General features: G+C 48.3%; 1 protein-coding gene across 5 annotated transcripts in view; it reads right to left on the bottom strand.

The window, feature by feature from the left end:
* SCARA3 (scavenger receptor class A member 3) overlaps positions 1 to 20344 on the bottom strand; it is a 37877-nt gene that overhangs the window by 6613 nt on the left and 10920 nt on the right. For 2 of the 5 annotated variants that reach the window (XM_032634065.1, XM_032634069.1), the window contains exons 2-5: positions 10307 to 10408; positions 8963 to 9082; positions 7554 to 7652; positions 5534 to 6577 (exon numbers count right to left, since the gene is read on the bottom strand). In XM_032634065.1, the coding sequence (XP_032489956.1) occupies positions 5534 to 6577; positions 7554 to 7652; positions 8963 to 9082; positions 10307 to 10408 (1365 nt within the window). Of the gene's footprint in view, positions 1 to 5533; positions 6578 to 7553; positions 7653 to 8962; positions 9083 to 10306; positions 10409 to 11770; positions 11829 to 17865; positions 17973 to 18599; positions 18668 to 20344 lie in introns of those variants that run through there. The other 3 variants (XM_032634066.1, XM_032634068.1, XM_032634070.1) reach the window with 3 other exon arrangements.

Here is a 20344-nt window from a genome sequence, read left to right as displayed (position 1 = left end):
TGGACACTGTCTGAGGCAGGAGGAAGGAGGTTAGTGTTTAGGGAATGAATTGGTAGGTGTAATCCCTCGTCCTCAGCTTCTGCCCTGTGGTCATGCTTTCACTGATGCACTCAACGAGCAAATGTTTCCTGAGAACTTTCCAAAGGTCAGGCACTGTGCTGGGCACTGATGAACAAGACAAGGAGCCCACCATCAAGTGAATTAGATTCAGAATCATCCCTTCATTAGGACACCCTTTTATATTTTACCAAGAACTGTTCACACAGTTAACATTGTTACTCAAAATCACCCATGGGATATAGGCAGGGCAGATATTATATTCCTACTTACAGATGAAGAAGCTGAATTGAAAGTAGCCAAGAGGGCTTCTCTGGCGGCGCAGTGGTTAAGAATCCACCTGCCAATGCAGGGGACACGGGTTCGAGCCCTGGTCCGGGAAGATCCCACAGGCCGCGGAGCAACTAAGCCCGTGTGCCACGGCTACTGAGCCTGTGCTCTAGAGCCCGTGAGCCATAACTACTGAAGCCCACGCACTTAGAGCCCGTGCTCCACAACAAGAGAAGCCACCACAATGAGAAGCCAGCACACCGCAATGAAGAGTAGCCGCTACTAGCCGCAACTAGAGAAAGCCCGCACGCAGCAACGAAGACCCAAAGCAGCCAAAAATAAATAAATAAAATAAATAAATTTATATATAAAAAAAGAAAGTAGCCAAGAGTCTTGTCCAAGGCCACTCAGCAAATAAGCAATGATGCTTTCTTGGCTCCAATTCCCAAGCGATAGTCTTAGGGTAGGCACTGTCTAGCACACACACAGAAATCCTCCTATAGAATAGGAAGAAACACTCTATGAGAGGCACAAACACTATAGAAGTACCACTGGCTTTCCGTTTGGCAAATGGAGACTCAGAATTAATCACAGAGCTGGAAGAAGTCTCAGAGAACAGCTGGTCTTATCCATTGATTTACATACGAAACAAAACAAAACAAAACAAAAACCCCCCAAAAAAACAGAGGCCCTGAAAGATTAAGTGATTCTGCCTTAAGACCCAGAGCAAATTAGAATCCAGGCTCCTTCCCCGGACAGTTTAAGAGCCCCAGAGCTTCAGTCAGCACTTGGCACCTTCCACACTGGCTGTGGCCATCGCTGTCCCTCTTCCTTTATTCTGGAGAGCAGCTCGGCTGCAGCCAGAGGGAGACATTGCCAGCCCCAGCGTGAAAGCCGATCGGCACCTGTCTATGAATGAATGAATGAATGACATGTTCCTGTAGGAAGGGATGTTCGTTTTGTCCCTGGAATTTTCTTTCAGATGTGAGAGGCTTTATATGTGGTGATTTAACAGCCAAGAGAAATATTGCCCAAAGACACAATTTAAACAAATATGCTGAGAGTCAAATGTAGCTCAAAGCGATGTCCCACCTTGCTCTCCGGTTAGGATGAGGTTCTTTGATGAGAACCCTGCCATCATTAGGACAGGAGCAAATATAAAGTCCCATGACTATTGTTGGGTTATACTTAGAGTGAGGTTCTCAAATTGTTCCCTTACGAACACTCTTGGTACCATTTCCTTCTTTTCCAGTCTGTCCCACACATGACACCTAATCAGGACTGAGTGGAAATGCCTTTTCGATATCTGCTCTCAGTGTCTCCTCTTCTGGCTGGGCACTAGACGTGTGCGTCTCAGAGCCATGGCAAGGGGTCAGGATCTTAATCATAGTGTGACCTTGAGCTATCCCTTAACCTTTCCCAGTCTCAGGTCACCTTTCTGTAAAGGTGCACCTGCAACACGTCTTGTCCACAAAGGTTGTCAGGCTAGGGGAGGGACGGATTGGGAGTCTGGGACTGACATGTACACACTGCAATAATTAAAATGGATAACCAACAAGGACCTACTGTATAGTACAGGGAACTCTGCTCGTTATTCTATAATAACATAAATGGGAAAAGAATTTGAAAAAGAATAGATACACGTATATGTATAACTGAATCACTTTGCTGTACACCTGAAACGTACACAACATTGTTAATCAACTATACTCCGACATCAAATAAAAATTTTTTTAAAATGTTGTGAGGCTAAAATGAAACAAAGTGCGTGAATGGGCTTCATCATGATTGAACGCAACCTAAGAACAACAAGGTGACCAGAGGATGAACCACGAGAACTGCCTGCTAATGCCTTCTCTGGAACACTGCATCCTAGAAGTCACACAGATACGTATTCTAGATGAAATGCTGTGGGACTGTTTCAGTTACTAAGGAAATACTCAGTACCGGGCTTTGTTGCCAGAAATGACAACAGGCAAACGAGATCTTACCTCACCTCCATCCCCTGCAACACCGCCAATCTAGAGTAAAGAAAATATTAGCAGAAGTGCTCACTGATATAAAATGAAGGCAACACAGGTTTGAAACCAAATGGTTAAAGAGAACCAGAGAATCAGAGAGGTTGGCTCCAAGTCTGAGCTCTGTGAAGAAAACAGCGCTGTGTGGGATCATGGGGCCCTCCCTCCTGTCTCCTGCAGCTCTCTGAATGATCAGGTCCAGATTTCTGGCCCCCACAAATGTGACTATACATTCTAGAACCTCCAGATCTCAGTGGCTACTTATTCTATTCTCTAGAGCCAAGAGCTGCTATATTTTCAGGTTGAACATACTTCCCACAAAGACACGCACTTCCTGGGGAAGGGTCTAGGAAATTGAGTATAGCCATACAAATTCCTGTATGGAATCCGAATTAGGAGTCTTCTGGGCCATTTTCCAGGAGAAAAACTGTTGGAAATATTGCTGTGAAGGACTAAAACGGAAAGGTAACGGTGTTTGTTATGGGCTGAATTGTGTTCCCTCAAAGTTCACATGCTGGAATCCTAACCCACTCTGAATATGACCTCACGTGGAGCCAGGGTCTTGACAGAGATCATCAGGTTGAAATGTTGTCATTAGGGTGGCCCTAACCCAATATGACTGGTGTCCTTATAAAAGGGGGAGACTGGGACACAGAGACAGACACACGCAGAGAAGATGTTATAAGGAGACACGGGGAGAAGATGGCCGTCTACAAGCCAATGCCTGGAATAGATCCTGCCCTTATCACCCTTAGAAGGAACCAACACTGCCAACACCTTGACTTTAAACTTCCAGCCTCCAGAGCTGTGAGATAAGAGATTTCAGTTCTAAGCATCCCCAGCCTGTGGTGCTTTGTTACAGCAGCCGGGGCGGACTAGAAGTACTCATAAGCAGAAGCCATAGAGCATTTCAAGTCAATTAAAAGAGTGGGCCAGGGCTTCCCTGGTGGTGCAGTGGTTGAGAATCTGCCTGCTAATGCAGGGGACACGGGTTCGAGCGCTGGTCTGGGAAGATCCCACATGCCACAGAGCAACTAGGCCCGTGAGCCACAACTACTGAGCCTGAGCGTCTGGAGCCTGTGCGCTGCAAAAAGAGAGGCCGCGATAGTGAGAGGCCCGCGCACCGTGATGAAGAGTGGCCCCCGCTTGCCACAGCTAGAAAAAACCCTTGCATAGAAATGAGGACCCAACACAACATAAATAAATAAATAAAACTCCTACCCCCAACATCTTCTTAAAAAAAGACAAACCAAAGAGTGGGCCAGGTAACCAACATTTGATGTGGGATCTAAGGGGAAACTGAGGGCAGAGCTGTCCCAAGGGGAGAAGTCAGTCCCTTTCGGGGAAATGGATGGACGGTAGACAGGAATAGAGCGCAGAAACTCCACCAGGAAGCCCGTGCTGTCAGCAGGGAGCATCTCTCGTGTGCTCAGGTGCTTTTAGGGGAATGCGGGTCTTAGGTGACTTTGGAGGGGGAGGCCACTCGAGGCAGCTCGCACAACACTGGATCTGAACCACCTTGCATCTGAATCCCATTTCCCTTCCTCGCGAGCTGCGTGAGCTTGACTAGACCTCATCTGGCAGCCGGTTCTTCAGTTTCAGGGACCATGGGAATTCAAGGCGGTAACGCGTGTGCCCAGGGTCTTTGCATGTCTGCTTCTCCACCTGGAGCGCCTCTGCTCATCCTTGCCAACCGGGCTCTACCTGACTTTCTCCCCTGTTCTCAGGCCTCATTTCTGATGTCACCTCTGGTGGTTGATTTCATGTGTCAGTTGGGCCGGGAGAGCCCTGATATTTGCTGTGGACCTGCCGTATCCGTAAACAGAGGATTCAGGATGGAATAAAACAGGATACTGGCCCAAGATAGTGGAGGTGCCTGTCAAAGGAATAACTTCATTAAGCCCAGACTCTTGCATCTTCCCATACACAGAAGAGTGCTAAATTCTTTAACTTGAGATGTCTGGTTTTTCTTTAATTAGGAATAATCTTCTGATGTTCAACTGCCTGGATTTTTTGGCAAAAACATCTATATATGCTGGCTCTTCCCTTAACTCTTCGGAACGGTCCCTTAGAGCTATCTGAGAGGCTGTCTCCTGGGCTTAAGTCCTCGGTATAGCCGCTGAGTAAAACATCATTCTGGGTGTGTCTGTGAGGGTGTTTTGGACAAGATTAGCATTTGAGTTGGGGGGCCAAGTAAAGCAAATTGCTTTCCCCAATGTGCATGGGCCCCATCCAATCAGCTGAAGGCCTGAAAAGAACAAAAAGGCTGAGTAGGGCTTCCCTGGTGGCGCAGTGGTTGAGAGTCCGCCTGCCGATGCGGGGGACGCGGGTTCGTGCCCCGGTCCGGGAAGATCCCACATGCCGCAGAGCGGCTGCGCCCGTGAGCCATGGCCGCTGAGCCTGCGCGTCCGGAGCCTGTGCTCCGCAACGGGAGAGGCCACGACAGTGAGAAGCCCGTGTACCGCAAAAAAAAAAAAAAAAAAAAAAAAAAGTTAAAAACAAAATCAGTACTGAGTAAAGCAGATTGCCCTCCTCAATGTGGGTGGGCCTCAATCAGTTGAAGCCTGAATAGAACCAAAGGCTGACCCTCCCCTGAGTAACAGAGCATCCTCCAGCCTGACAGCCTTCAACTGGCACACTGCCTCTTCCTGGTTCTACAGCAGCTTCCAGCCTTTTGAGTTGAACTAGGACATCAGCTGTGCAGATTTTGGACTTGCCAGCCTCCAAAATCACATGAGCCAATTCCTTATAATCTCTCTCTCTCTCTCTCCTATATCTCTGAAGAACTCTCCCTAAGACAGGGGTGAGATGGGAGGAGAAGAGGGCATCAGAGTGACAGGCATCTGAAGGGCAGATGGTTGAGAGCACCAGTAAGGGGGTGGGAAGGGAGAAAACAAAAGGAGACAGAGTTTCCGAAAGATGAGCTCTACCTATATCTCTCTGTGGGCCCAATTAAACAGATCCGCACATAAAAATCCAAATTTGTATGTCGGGCAAAGTGAGGAACCATATACTTTTCCAAAAGAGGTTGGCAAGGACGTAAAAGCCGCCAGTCACCCCAGGAATTTGCTGCAGGATTGTATCAGCCCACTGAGATTTTTGCCCAAAACCAGGTCCTTCTGTGTTTCCCAAGGTCACCGAGGCCCTCTGGGAGCTCCCCAGCAGCCCGGCCCAGATCTGGCTCTCACCTCGTAGGGTGGTGACGTTGTGCAGGATCTCCCCGTGCTGCGTGTCCACGGCCTTCATCTCCTCCATGACCATGGACAGGTTGCGGACGTTGAAGTCCAGGCGGGCGCTGAGCAGGCCGAAGCGCTCCCGGAGCAGGTCGGTGGTGGCCAGCATAAGGGAGACGGTCTTGTTCAGGTAGTAGAGCTCCTCGGCCTGGGTGTGAAAGCCCAGCGTGCAGGAGAGCCGCACGTCATCCAGGTACTTGAGCATGCTGTACACGTGGCTGTCGGTGGCGTTGATGTTGGTGAAGATGGTGCCGATCTCGATCTCATGGGAAGCCATGCGTCCTTCCAGCGTCTCGAACCTCTCCACCGTGCGGTTCTGGGCGTAGTGGGTGTGGTACTGCAGGTCGTGCATGTTCTCCTCATGGTCATCCAGGAAGGACGAAATGTTATCCAGCTGCAGCTGCAAGCCCATGACCTGCAGCAGCAGGTCGTGCATACTCTCAGAATTCTGGCTGATGCGCTGGGAGGAGGCCCCCAGGGTGGCCTGGAGGCTCTTGACCGCTTCTCCCGTCTTGGCCGAGGTGGCGCGCAGGCTGCTGAAGAGCCGCGTGTAGTTCTGCCAGTCGGCGATCATCTTCTGGAGGGTTAGGGTCTCCTCATCTGTCTTCCGCCGGATCCCGTGGATCCACTCAGAAGTCTGCCCCACGGTGAAGTTGATCTGGTGCATCGCAGCCTTGACGTTGTAGCACTCCTGGGTGAGGTCCTTCAGAGAGAGGTCCAGGCCGGCTGTGGTGGCCTGCCAGCCTCTCACCTGGGCCAGGAAGAGCCCCAGAGACTGGTTGATCTGGTGGACGGAGAAGGAGCAATTGCCCATCTCCTGGGAGATCTGACCGCTGGTGGTGGAGAGCAGTTCGTGGGTCTGGGAGGTCTGGTCCAGCTGGACCTCCTGAGCCAGAAGCATCTTCTGAATTCCCTCCAGCTCCGCCTGCAGCTTTCTGATCTCTTGCCCCAGCTGCCCAGCCTCATGGCAGAAAGAGCAGTTGTTCGGGGCTTTCAGCTCTTCAGGAGAAAGGGACAACATTTTGAGTTGCTGAAGGATCACGGGACAAAGGTTGCTTCTTTAATATTTCAGAGCATAATGAATTGGCAAGTGGCTTTCCTATCCCTCTTCCTTTCCTAAGACCTGCTATGAAATCCTTTTTGGAAAAGTCTTGCCACCGCTATGCAACCTTATTTCTACCAAATGTCTTTACTCTGACCTGAAATGTAGGCTTTAGGATATTTTCTCCATCTCACCACCAAATTCTTGAGAGTACGTATCTTCATAACTTTTCTGAGGTTGCCAACAACCTCCCATTTACATAATTCCCCACATTTTAATATTTGTGCTTATCTGAGCCCGTCACAAGCTCGTGGAGAAAAGGGTACAGGGATAGTTTCCCCCCGCGACTGATGAGAAATGAGGCTCAGAAAAGTGACTTGCCAAATGTCACTCAGCTAATTAGTGGCAGAAGAGGACTTCCTCTTCCCACCAAGCAGACCCCCTCTAAACCCTTCTATTATGGCTCCTTCTGTCTCATTCTCAGCATGAGAACGTCCCTTGTGAAAGCAAGAGATAAAGAGACAGTAAATTGTGCAAACTTTAAGGCAGTGATGAGGAAAGGGCCGACTCGTCAAGAGCATAGGGAAGATCTTAAAAATAATTTCAGATACGTGAAGATATTTGGCGAGTGGACTGTCTCCGGCTTGCTTCTCTACCTGGAGGCTCTGGCTAGATCCATGCCACTCACAGAACCCCGAGCCCCATTCCTGGGTGCATCCCAGGGTAGCAGCCCTCATTGGCTGGATGTTCTCCAGCTGGACAGGGAGGGCGGGAGCCATGGCTGTCTTTCCCTCATGCCTTGAAGCTTGGTGAAGGCTGCCCTGCTCCAGGGCACCATGGCATGGGAGGAACCCTGCCCCCCGCCCCGCCCCCTGTCAAGTAATATCGGCCTTCTGTCACGGTCATTAGCACATCTGGACACTGGACACTCACCCAGCCCTTGGAGATTTTCCTGCATAGACACAAGCTTCTTGTCATAAAGGGCCTGGGCCAGGGAGATGTCTTCTGAGAGAGAGTCCACTTTCCTGAAAACTGCAGGGGAAACAGAGATGAGAAAAGGGTCTTAGCTCAGAGAAACAGCAGTCGTTTGTTAAGAAGACAAACCATTTATCAGCCCCTCTGCGGCCAAAACCGTTCATTCTTCTGTGGAGCTTCCCAATGGTCAGAGTCTGTCACACATCTCTTAAAAATATATATCTGTGTGTCTATATATCTATAGACATGGATAGATATAATCTTTTTATATATCTCCCTTCAGTGTATATATGTGTTTATACATATGTGGGTATATATGTATATTAGAATATGTAATAGTACATAAATTATACATATACATATCTAATTTCCACCGCCCTCAGATTTTAGACCTAAGATCTGACCACAGGGTAGAATGGGGACAAATAAGAAAGGAATATAAAAATAAAAATTATTCTTAATCCTATCCATCTCCGTGCCTCACCTGAGTCCCAGCTTTGTCTTTAATATCTAGTACATTGGAGTGAACAAACCTACAGGCTTCCCTTAGTAAAAAAGCTTTTTTTAAAATCTGAAGCTAAGAATGGAATGAGATTGCAGTTAAGAAACTTTCAAATTTGTTTTCACTTTTTAAACATAAATTGTGTTAGTATCCAGAGGCAGAAGCTACCTGAAACTGGCAGCACGCCATCACCTGGGTCAGCCACCACCGTCATACAAACTGCTGAGTGTATGAGAACCACCAAACTTCAGATCCCTGGGCCTCGCTGGCAGGACTCTGACTTAGTAGGTCTGAGGGAGACCCAGGAATTTGCATTATAACAAATCCTGGGGGCAACCCTGACACAGGTACACATCCAACTTCACTTTGAGAAACACAAAGGCCATGGCAAGGGCTTAGACATTGTCCTATCTGGTGATTTCAACCCCGGATGTACACCAGAAGCATCTGAAGAGCTTAACTACTGAATTAATTCCATTATCCGAGGGGGGGCCCAGGCATCCATATTTTTTTACAGCTCCCCGATGATTCTAACATGGGGCTGAAACTGAGAACTACTATCTAGTCCTAGGTTCTCATTTACCAGTAGGAAAACAGAGGTCCTGAGAGGGGAAGTACCTTGTTCAAGGCCACACAGCTAATTATTGACCAGAAGTTACGTGTTAGTCTTTGCAGTTTGAATCAGGCACTAAGAGCCCCTAGTCAGGAAGATGCTGGCTCTGGTCCGTGAGCCACAGAGATGTGTGTTTGTCTTTGTAGGGGGTTTTGGCACTGAAAGGACCCCTGATGAGAAACACCCCCCACCCCCACAGCCCGGGGTGGAGAGCCCCGGATGAGCGGGATGCTGCTGGCAGCCTGCACTCACCCAGAGAGGCCAGCACGGCCACAGACACCAAGAGGAAGGCCAGAAAGAGGTAAAGGATCCGCACCGATGTGTGCAAAGACAGGTTCTTCTGGCAGCGGCTGCAGCGGAGCCCCGGCCGGCCTGTGGAGAGGGGGGACAAAAAGAGGCCGGTGGCAGAGGCCGCGGCCAAAGGGTCAGTTCTCCTGCTCTGGCCTGTCTCATCCCATTTTGAACCAGCCTCAGAAAGGGAGCTGTCCTGGATCCTCGCCTCTACCCACTTCACTGCCTTTTCTGGAGGTCCTAGAGCTTTTAGGAACAGGCAAGACCACAGTGAGGATCTTCAGAGTACGCGCCCATCACACCATCATTCTGTCTCCATGGCTTCGTCATTCAGCCCATGGTGCAGGAAAACACCTCTTCCCGAAACATCAGCCCCCTCACAGGGCAGCCAGCCTTGTCTCACCATTGGGTGACCAACTCCTCCCAGTTTGTCTAGGACTTTCCTGGACTTTAGCACTGAGAGTCTTCTGTTCTGGGAACTCCTTGGTATTGGGCAAACCAGGATGGTTTGCCAAGACTGTCTCAGTTTTAAAGCTGTAAGTCACACATCTTGGGAAACCCCTCAGTCCCAGGCCAACCAGAAGGTTGGTCGCCAGTCCCCAAACTTTGCAGGTAACCAGAAGCTCTCCTGGAAGCCAAACGGATGACTCCAGTGTATCAGTTGGTCCTTATCGTAGAGGAAGGTTGGAAGAAGGTGTTCCTGGCGGCTCTGGGAGGTGACCAATGGCCAGCAGGAAAGCTGTGATGCTCCCAGCTGTGAAATTTTTAAGGTGGATTCAACTTCAGCTTCACGTTATGAGTACCAGGAATGTTTAAATACCCTGATGCCCTTCCACACTCCAGACCGAAAGAGATCAGAATTTCTAAGGGTCGGTCTCAGGCGTCCTTGGGTGGTTACAATGCACGGCCAAGATTGAGAACAGCTGCTCTAACCTCTACTGAAATCCACCGAGAAGCCCTGCTGCAAGTAACCGTTCAGAGGGCGTTGGTTTCTCAGGTCAGCCACATGCCAAGCTGGTCCTGTGGGCCTGAGAATGACGGGCCACTTGATGGGCATGGGATACAATGAAGGGGATAGTTCTGGGCCAGCTGGAAGAGAGGCCCTGGGGGAGATGGTCCCGGACAGGTCTGTGGAGGAACCCTGGGGACAGAGGTCACGTGTGTCAAACTCGGACTTCATCTGTACCGCATAACCCAGGCCCAGGCAATGCTTCCAGGGAGCAGCGGGGAAGGCACAGCCAGGACTTTGAAGCCATGCAGACAGACAAGTCTGTCCCCAGCCTGGGATCAGCCCGGAGCCCTTACCCTCCTGTGAGCACGGGAAGGACGGCATGTCCTCGTCGTCGTCGGCTGCCAGCTCCTCTTCTGTAACACACAGCGCATCTCCGTCGCCAGAGGCCGACCTCACTGTGATGGAGCCAGAGCTGTCAGACCCAGGCTGGGGAGCCACGCCCACCCCTCTCCAGCTGCCCCATTCTTTTACTGTCCCCACACCCTAAGCCCACCCCCGCCCCTGGGTCCAAGTCAGCCCACCTGAGCTCCAGGTGACCTGACAGCAAGCAGAGCAAAGAAGGACGGAGGTCAGAATCAAGTGGCTGAGGAACTGGGATGTCCCAACACCTCTGGGGGAGGAGAGTTCATGATCTCTGGCAAACTGGTAAAGGCACGCAGGCCAGCCCAGGTGCCTTCTCTATCTGTGCCTTGTTCAGACCCCTGGGGTAGAGTCAGAAAAGGTTGCCTTATCTGGCTCAGCACCCTTCCATTCCCTGACACGTTGTAACCGAAGCAGGGTTCTGCTTCTGCAGGGACAAGGGCGAATCTGGCCCCAGCACCGTCCCCGCCAAGACTCTGCATCCAGCCCAGCTGGGGGGCTTCGGAGAGGAGGAGCTGGCAGTGTGAGGACACGGGATGGTCACAGCCTCTGCCTCACACATTGCCTTGTGCAGGACGTGCCAGGGGGTGGAAGGGACCGCGGCAGGAACAGATCTCATGCTGGAAGGCTGATTCCATGCTCGTTCCCTGGGATCACGTGCTCTCTAAATAAGACCTAAGTGATGTATTCCCTCATTCAGAAGATTGCTCCCATTCCCCCAGACACTGCATAGCCCTTCCTCCTTACAAGATCTGGTCTTTTTATGAATGACCAGAAGAAAGATGTCCAATATTGGCAGAATGAGCCGGACCTCCAAGTGGGTGTTTGAGAAATGAGGTGGTCTGCATCGAGCTGACCAGGGCTTCTGTGCTGGGAAGTCGGGGTGCAAGCTTACGATGACAACTAAATTGCTTGCCAGATAGTTGGCGGGGGGATTTTTTAAGCTACGCCTGAACATCCAGAGGCAATAAAAGAAAAGATCAATACGTTTGACTACATGCTAGTAAAACAACGGCCACAAAAGCAAATGACAAGCAGGGAGAAAATATCCACAGCGTACATCACAGATGAAGAGCTAATATACCAAATTCATAAAGAGCTTTTAAAAATGGAGGAAATAAAGGACCAAAAGTCCTACAGAAAAATGAACAGAAGACCCAAACAGGCAATTACGAAAAGAGATACAAAAATGGCCCCTGAATAATTTAAAAGATGTTCAACTTTACTCATAAGACAAATGCAACTTAAAACTACACTGTGATAAAATTTCTCACCCATCCCATTGACAAAGATGCAGAGGACAATACACGTTGTTGGCCTAGGTGGTGGGGGGAGTTGGGGTCTGAATGCAAAATGGCCCAAAGCTTGTGGAGCGGGGGTTTAGCAGATGCATTTACCCTTCAACACAGCAAGCACACTTTTATGAATTTGTCCAGAATATAGACCTCCAACAATCTGAAAATATATGTGACAAGGTTATTCATTACAGGATTACTTGTAATTACAAAATTTGGGAACTATCTAAACGTACAACTATAGGAGATTGGTTAACACACGATGGCACGTATACATGCAATGGGGCTCAGTGCAACTATACAGATGAATAAGGAAATCTCTATTAACCGATGTGGAGTCGTTTCCAGGAGATATTAAATGAAAACAGCAAAGCAGCACATGTGGTATGTCACTTTTTTGTAAGAAGGAAGGGAAAATAAGAAAACATGCATATATCTGCTTATTGTTAAAAGAAGATAAACAGGAAAAGTAAACTGAAAAACAATGAAGTTGTTTTCTACAAGGGATCGGGTGGGGGAAAGGGACATACGAAGGAGTCGCAGTTCTCTGAATATAATTTTTTTGTATAGTTTGACTTCTGAAAACATGTTAATATCTTACATATTCAAAAAATTCAATTTTATTAATAAAAAATACTTGGAACCAACTAAGCCTTGCTTGCTTGAATAAATACAATAAACATACTACGTGGGGAAAAAAAGGAAAGAGGAACTAATCTGAGTAAATTATGACACAGTTTGGACTCTGTAATCTCAGTCTAGGATGTGATAACGTAGGACTGGGGAAGAAGTGCAAACAAATCTTGAGCTCTTAAAGCAATTTCATTTCTTGGTGTAGCATGGGTGAAGCAATTCCGAAGTTATTTTACATTAATTCAAGATTCAGCAAATAGAGTAAATGCATTGATGTGGTTTGGACCCAGGGTTCTCACTGTGAAAAAAGGGATGCAGAAATATACAACGGGAGAGACAAATAAGAACCCCTTGGAGCTGGACTGAAATTTGAAGGTATCAGTGGGGATTAGTAATTTCTAAAATATGTTTATGTGTGTACCTATTTGTTTATGTTCATGTATAGGTATAGATGCATCTATATTTGTAGCTATGTGTATGCATATAACTTCGTTTGTTGAAAGGTCCAGGAAGCAAAGACACCAAAATAGCCCTGAACACCCCTAGCAATCCAGTTGGTCTCTAATACCATTTCCCACTAAAAGGAACCCAGGCTTCTTAAAGAAATGGCTGATTTTAGGGTAGGGGCAGAGGGTAGGTAGAAGATGAATCTAGAACATCTTGCTATTTCAGAAATTGAGGGAATGCTCCAAAAAAAAAAAAAAATGATAGGGGCATATCAAAAAGAAATCGAAACCAGCCTGAAGATGCCCCCACTGGCCAAATCTGGAACAATTTGAGCACTAAAATAATTAAGTATAATAATGAAATTACAAGTCATTGAAAAAACAGGAATCCATACCAATGATAGACAGACAGACAGGTAGGGAGAAGGGAGGGCTCTTCTTACTGCTGGAGTTGGGACTGCAATCATCATGATAAAGACCAGATCATGTTAGAACCGTGAGTGGACGCCACCTCTTGGGAAAATTTTGATGAAGAACAGTATATATGTATGCTTACGTATAAGCCTTTATCCATGGCCTTAAACTGTCTGCTTACAGACTACTTATTAGTTGCAAGGGAGGAAAAAAACCCAGTAATTACACAGTGGGGAAATCAGGCAACGCTGACCAGCACACACCATCATTTACGTAAGTTGCCGGCCGAGAGTGCATAGCCACAATCGAATCATGAAGAAACATGAGAAAAGCACAATGTAAGCATTGTATTTTTAAAAGTTGGGGGGGGCTGTATTTTTCGAAAATATTAGAGTCAAAAGAGACAGTTGAAAGGTGAAGGGACATGACAACCAAATGCAATCCTTAATGTTAAGCTAGAGCCTGCTAGAGCCTGGAGGGAAAAGAAAATCCATCGAGGTTATTATCTGATCAACGAACATCGGAATACATATGGTACATTAGATAAAGAACTGAAGCACATTCATGAAGTTCATAATTGTACCCTGATCATATTCCTGTTCTTAGGAAATCCACACTGAAATATTCAGAAGTAAAGAACCACGATGTATGTAACTTACCCTCAAGAGCTTCAGGAAAAATTTATGTGTCTGTGTGCGTATGCAATAAGTGTGTGTATGGATGATACTGCAGTGAAAATCCTTATACGTAAAATGTTATGCACATATAGGGCTTTCTTTAGACAGTTTTCTAAAAGTGAATTGACTGGAGCAGATTGTAAGAACATTTTAACGTTCTAGAAACCAATGAACAAACTGACATCTAGAAAGGGCATACGAATGACACTTCCACCCACACAGCATATGAATATATACTGATATACTAGTCCTTCCCCAGTGAGTCTTATAAAAAATAAATGTCTTTATGAGTTTAACTCAAAGAATCTCCGTATTTTATTTTGCACATTTAAGAGTTATTAGTGAAATGGAACATTTTCAAGTGCTTACTAACCATGCCTTTCCACGAATTAACTAGATGTAGCCTTTGCCCATTTTTCTGTCGAACTGTTGATTTTTCTTTTCACAGAAGGTTTTCATGAGAACATAACCTATCATCATATGTCTTGCAGATGTTTCATGATATTTATTTCTGAAAATTGTTAAAGCTTGTGTGTGCATAGCTTTGGGGCCACCATAATGCACTCCAGGGGGAGGGAGAGGATGGGGAGGTGTGGAAGGGCATTCATGTTGCAGCCCCTGATTCAACAGTGGATCCTGAGGGGTCTGTGTTCAAGACTCTTTCTTCCAGAGGGCATTTCCTAGACTTTTGCCAGGTGCCAGGGGAGCTACCGATCTGGGACCACTGTGGTTTGATTCCTTAGATTGGATCACCCAAGCGTTCACATAGAATGTATACTAGATCCCCAGACCAGTTGAGGGCAAGCCTGTGTTAACCCAGCACCACCCCCTTCCCCTCACCCGGCTTGTCTGGAGATATCCCATTTCCTTGTCAGCTCTCTAGCAGGTAGATTTCGCATCTAGCCTCTTTCCCTTCCCCTCCCCCCTCTTCAAGGAGCAGACTGGCTGGGGTGAGACTCAAAATCATTAACCACAGGTTTGAGCGCTGACCAAACAGTAGGAAGACCGTGGCCCATTAGAAAACAATGGGGCCAAAAAAAATAAATAACCCCAAACAGAATGGCTGTCCCAGGGTGACAGCACCTGGAAGCAGAATCCTCTAGGGTTGGAGTTTTATGCTGGGAGATCTTTGGTTCAGCAAAGGTCCACAAGTGCCCCTTGTGCCTCTCACAGCCTTGTCTCCTGCTGCACCCAAGACTAAAGATTCCTAACATCCAGCTCCTGCGCTTGTGGACTCGTTTGGTTTCAGTCCCTAATTTTAAGGGGTATTTTTGGCTCGGTCCCTAGGGATTTCCCCTGTTTTCTTTCAACTCTAGCTATGCATTTAGCAGTTTGCTTGTCGTTTATCAGGCACTTAAACTTTATAACCCAGGAATATTTTAAGTTGGTAATGCTAGAAGTAGAAGCTCCAATTTTTGTTTTTCTTTGTTCCCTTTTTTAAAGTGCTGAAGGGTTGGATCTTGCCTTGGGGCAATCTTCACAACGATGCTATAAACTTTAGAGTCGAAAGTACCACTTTCATACGCAAAAAGACTGAGGTTCAGGGAAGTTAAGAGCATTGCTTAACAGCACCCGGGATATGTGGTGAAGCTGAGATCTGAACTCAGAAGTCTTCTCTACCGCACCCACTCCCCACTCAGAGTAAGGAGACAAGGTTCTACAAATGCTAAGAATCCTTGCTCCTGTGACTACAAGGTGAGCAGGTAGAAATGAAGGGGGCTGGGCCCAGGACTGGGCATGGTTCCCAGGTTCTCCGGCAATGACCCGGAAGCAGCCTCATTTCCCAAGTGCTGTGCTGTCGTGACCACTGTGACCTACCCGGGAGCCAAGAGGCAGAGTGGGCAAGGAATGCCCGATAAGTGAGGGCAGCCCTGAACGGGCTCAGTCGGGGAGGGACTTGGGTAACCCCAAATTAAAGATGCCACCATCACTGCCACGAGTGCCCTCTGCTTGTCCTCCAGGTCACGACTTACATGGCACCTCCTAGCAGCCTTCCCGGAGCTCCCAGACTGGAGGAAGTCTCTTGTTTGTTACATATTCTTCCACATGGTATTTTCCCTTTGTGGAATGCAGTACACCTGTTATTATTTATCCGACAGCTCTCTTCCTCAGTGTCTAGGATCTGAGGGTGGGGACAGTGTCTGTCTTTTTCTCTGCTTTACCCAAAGCCCCTAGCACAGGGACTGGCACAGAGAAGTGCTCAACAAACACAATTTCGCATGGGACTATGAATGGTTTTGTGTTACCCTTCCTGGTAGGGGGTCTATGCCTGCATGTGTAATCATGGAGAAGCCTGGTGCAAAGACCAAGGTCAGCCCCCTACCCTCAGAGACTCTGAGTTAATGCGGGGGGAAGGCAGAGACCTGGCTTCATACCCTTTATCCCCACAGCTAGCCTGACAGACAGACAGGGTGAGAAGTTATTCTCCCAGTTTTACAGATGGGAAAGCTGAGTTAGGGGGAGGAGGGTTAACTTTGAATGCCTGGCTAAAGCCACAGGGACAGCTAGTGAGGAGACAGGCTGGGACCTGGGACCCTTTGCTGCAGTGCTTGCACCTAGACAAAAACGTCTCCAGCAATAACATACAAAGAAACTGTAAGGGGCTAAAAATAACTGCGTGCATGTACAGTTGGGGCAAATGATGGACATAAAGGTACCGAAGACCAAAAAAAACCCGCAACCGCCACTTCTGAAGAGCCGGAAGCAAAAACAGGGTGTTGGGAGCAAAAGCAGGGTACTGCACGTGCCCCCTGCATGCAACACCACCTAAGGGGTGGGCAAAACTCCTAAGCCATCCCTCCGGCCTGCCCCATGGACACACCCCTTCCCTCACCCCATATAAGAAACAAGCTCACACCCCACCCCCGTCGGGGAGCAAGCAAGGCAACCTGTTGTTTCAGGGGCCCCAGTAAAGCCTTGCCTGAATTTCTTGTCTGGCCTCTGATCAATTTCTATTGACTGGGGAAGGCCAAGACCCCTGATCTGTAAGAGTGGCAAAGCCTCCTGAACTTCATGCTTGAGTTCCCTCTCCACAGTAACAAACTGCAGGTAGCCTCTGTCTGATACAGTTAGTGTGTTCTCGTGTGTGGTGTGTGTGTGTGTGTGTGCACGCTTTGGAGGAGGGTGGGTACAGTAGCAGAAGGAAGGCTGACATGACTGGTACCCTTTATACGTATCCTAAGAAATCAACCTCTTGAGCCCCCCTTTGTGTCTTAAGGCTGTTACCCTATCATCAATCTGCCGACAGTTGAAGAGGATAACGTCGCCTGGAATGTCACCAGGACTGCCATCGCTTCCCCATAAACGAGCGCCACAGGCGAGGCGGTGCCTTCTGTGCTGTGTCAGACCAAACCCTCGCCCTAACTAGCGGAACCCTCTCACCCCCCAGATGATTTCAGCCAGAACCACGCTGTGGGCTGTTGGATTTACCGCAGCCCCGGGGGCCCCTCAGGGAGGTATTCCTTCCACTCCTCGGAGCAGAGACTCCTCCTAGGCCTGTGTTTCTCATCTCTCTCCACCCCTGGTGGTGCCTGCGTGCCCGCCCCTGTGACTAGGCCTCCTCCTTCTTCTGGCTCCAGGGTCAATTTCATCACTTCCCTGTTTATAGCCTTTGCAGGGAATCTGGGAAGACTTAAATCAAGCAAGATGGACACCAACCTTCAGCAAACACTCCCTCGGAAAAAACAGCTCTGTCATAACTCTGCTCTCCCACCGAGAGCCCCTAGATTGGCAGTCATTAGCAAGTGAGAATTCACCGAGACCCGTCCGATACTTTGCGGAGCCGCCCGCGGGAAGGGGAATGATGGCCAGCGCGATCTCAGCTCTCTTTAGATGAGGGGCTTCGCAAATGTTTAGCCCTATTCCCTTTTTCCCTTTGCTGACGTCACAGCTCCATAACTCACAGCCCCACCTCTCCCCGCCGCCCCCCCTCCCCGGGTCCCATCCCCAAAGAGCTCTTCTCTTTCTAATCCTTCCAACTTCCTGTTTACTAGCGCTGAGCCATGGACCCTGGGGACCCCTAATTTACCTATGGCTGGAACGCTGTAGCAACTGTTCCACTTCAGCCTTGTTCATCTGAATGAGGACATAATCCAAAGCTTTGCGAGGCTCTTAGAAGCCAAACCCTGTGCAAGCACGCACTCATCATACTCGCATCACACCAAGACTGAGCCAGTCAGAGGAAGGATGAGGAAACAGGCATAAAGAATTGAGAGGAGCTGGGCTTGAGGGACAGAGGCTATGACTGATGAGAGGATGATCGATGAGACAGGATCTGTACTCTCCCCTTGCACTGGACCAAGTGGGGTCAGCAGAGACAGGAAAAGAATTTTCCACCCGCCTCGGCATCTCCCATGCTGCCTGTTCCCATGCCTTCTGGGGCCATGTGACTGTCGGCTGCCCCAGCTTTCCAGAGCTTTCAGAGAGAGGGAGTGGGAAGAGAACTTACAAGTCACAGAGCCTACCTGTCATGTTACAAAGACTGTTAGAGGTTAAGTGATCTGTCAGCTAGTTAGAGGCTCCGAAATGCCCAGGGATCTGAAGATGCAAACACACATACAGAATGCTTGCAGAGTTACACACACCCAGTGCAGACAGGCCACGGAGCTCGGAAAGGCCTCTTCCATCCAGGCTCAGCATATGTTTACACGTCTGGCCTGCCAGTGGTTTGTCATCCCCATGAGGTCAGGAAATCTTCCCTCAGCCTCTTTCAGCACAGGGCTGACCTCATAGTGGGTGTTCAAAAAAGATGGGTTTACTGACCTTTTGAGAAGGCCTGCATCCTTAGTTAATTGTTAACTTCTGCCCTTTTAATTAAGAGCTCAGTTTTACTAAAAAAAAAAAAAAAAAAAAAAGATTAATGATTTAAAATATGGTTTAAATATGGTTTATTCTTAGAGTTCTCCCTGGCTAGGGAGTGTTGGGGAGTTCTGATGCATTGAAGATGCAAAGGCTTAAAGCGGCAGAGACTTAAAATGAATATACAGGGAGGGGCCTAATGTCTGGATTGAAAAGGAATGAATGGCTAGGTTGGGGGCGGTACAGCAAAATTTAGCATCTTCTTCCCCTCCCTTTCTCAGAGCTGGAACAAAGGATATGATTTTCCTCTCCTAAAGCTAAAAGGCCTCCCTGTTTTGGGGGGGTGGGTGGTGGTTAATTTTTTCCACGTGTCCAGTTAATCACTTTAGAATACCACCAGCATTTTTATGGCCCTCTCGAGTCAGGCTGTGGTTCTTTCCTGCATCATACGTAAACCATCCATGAAACTGAGCACTTCTTGACATGCTGAAAACTGGGAAGCACCTGCATGTCAGTATGGGCTGCCCGGTGCCTGGAATGGTTGAAGATGTCGCCACAGTTGTCTGAAAAGAGGCCACCTTTCCAGGAAGGCAGAAGTAGCCTCTGTTGCCTTCTCTCTGTCTCTCTTTGTGTACTCTTCTTTTTTTTTTCATTTTGCTGATTCCAGGAGAAAGGCCACTGGGACAGGAGGGGGTGGGCTTGGGAAAGGGCACCGGCAAAGCTAGGGTAACGCCTGGAACCTGAAGTATTCAGGAAAACCCCTCTCTTGAGACAAGCTTGGGACAGCCTGCTGCCTGGGTAGCAAACATCGAAGACTCTGTGAGCCAGTTTCAGCCTCCCCTGTTCCAGAGGCCCCAAGGGACTGGAGCTGTCATGAGGGAGCATTCTCATCCCTGTCATGAAGAAGCCAGGCCCATGAATGACCTACTGGAGGCACAGCCGGGCCCCACTCTTCAGCTAGCGATTTCTACCCAAATTCCAGGCGGTGAATTTAAAAAAAAATTAGCCTTCAAAGACAGCGCTGCAAGCCCAGACTCATAAAGTAGTGGCAACCACTGGAGACTTGAAAGAACCTCTGTTTCTCCCATACCTACGGTCATATTCTCCAACTCAAATATCAGAAAGGCCGCCACACGGGAACTCCCTTGTTTTTTTCAAGCCTCAGCTCCCACAGAGCCACGTTGTAGAGAGTTTGATTTGAAGGTGCCACAGAGTCGGCACATGGCTGGGCATGACTTCTGGCTCTGCTGGGGCTGAGCCGGGTTCACTTGTCCCTCTGGAGGTGGAAAATAGCCCCAACGTGTTAACCAACTGCTAACTCAACTGTGGTCGCAGAATCCAGCTTTCGGTTGACTGAAAATGCGGTGTTGATTCACTCTTTAGCCTTTCAGGGATTGCAATCTTCCATCAGAGTCAGCAAGGGGGGAGAGATTCGAGGAACTGAATAAAAGGTCTTTCTCTGGGAACTTCAAGGAACATATTTTGATGATTATCTTCTACAGAGTTCACAGAGTGGGTTTTCAAAACAGCCAATTGGGTCAGTAAAAATAAAGATTTCAGAGTCTTCTCAGGAGCCAATGCTATATTTAAAGTTGCAGAATAATTGTAGTTTATGGTCGGAGAATGCTATAATTAAGGTGGCAAAACTGTTTTCATTGGAACCCTTCTGCCATGACCCCCTCCCCACAGGCTTCCGCTGAGGGTACGTT

The sequence above is a fragment of the Phocoena sinus genome, chromosome 6 (genome assembly GCF_008692025.1).
Source record: "Phocoena sinus isolate mPhoSin1 chromosome 6, mPhoSin1.pri, whole genome shotgun sequence".
Taxonomy (NCBI): Eukaryota; Metazoa; Chordata; class Mammalia; order Artiodactyla; family Phocoenidae; genus Phocoena; species Phocoena sinus.
Note: the sequence above shows the minus strand (reverse complement) of the source record. Positions and strands in the feature narration are given on the sequence as shown.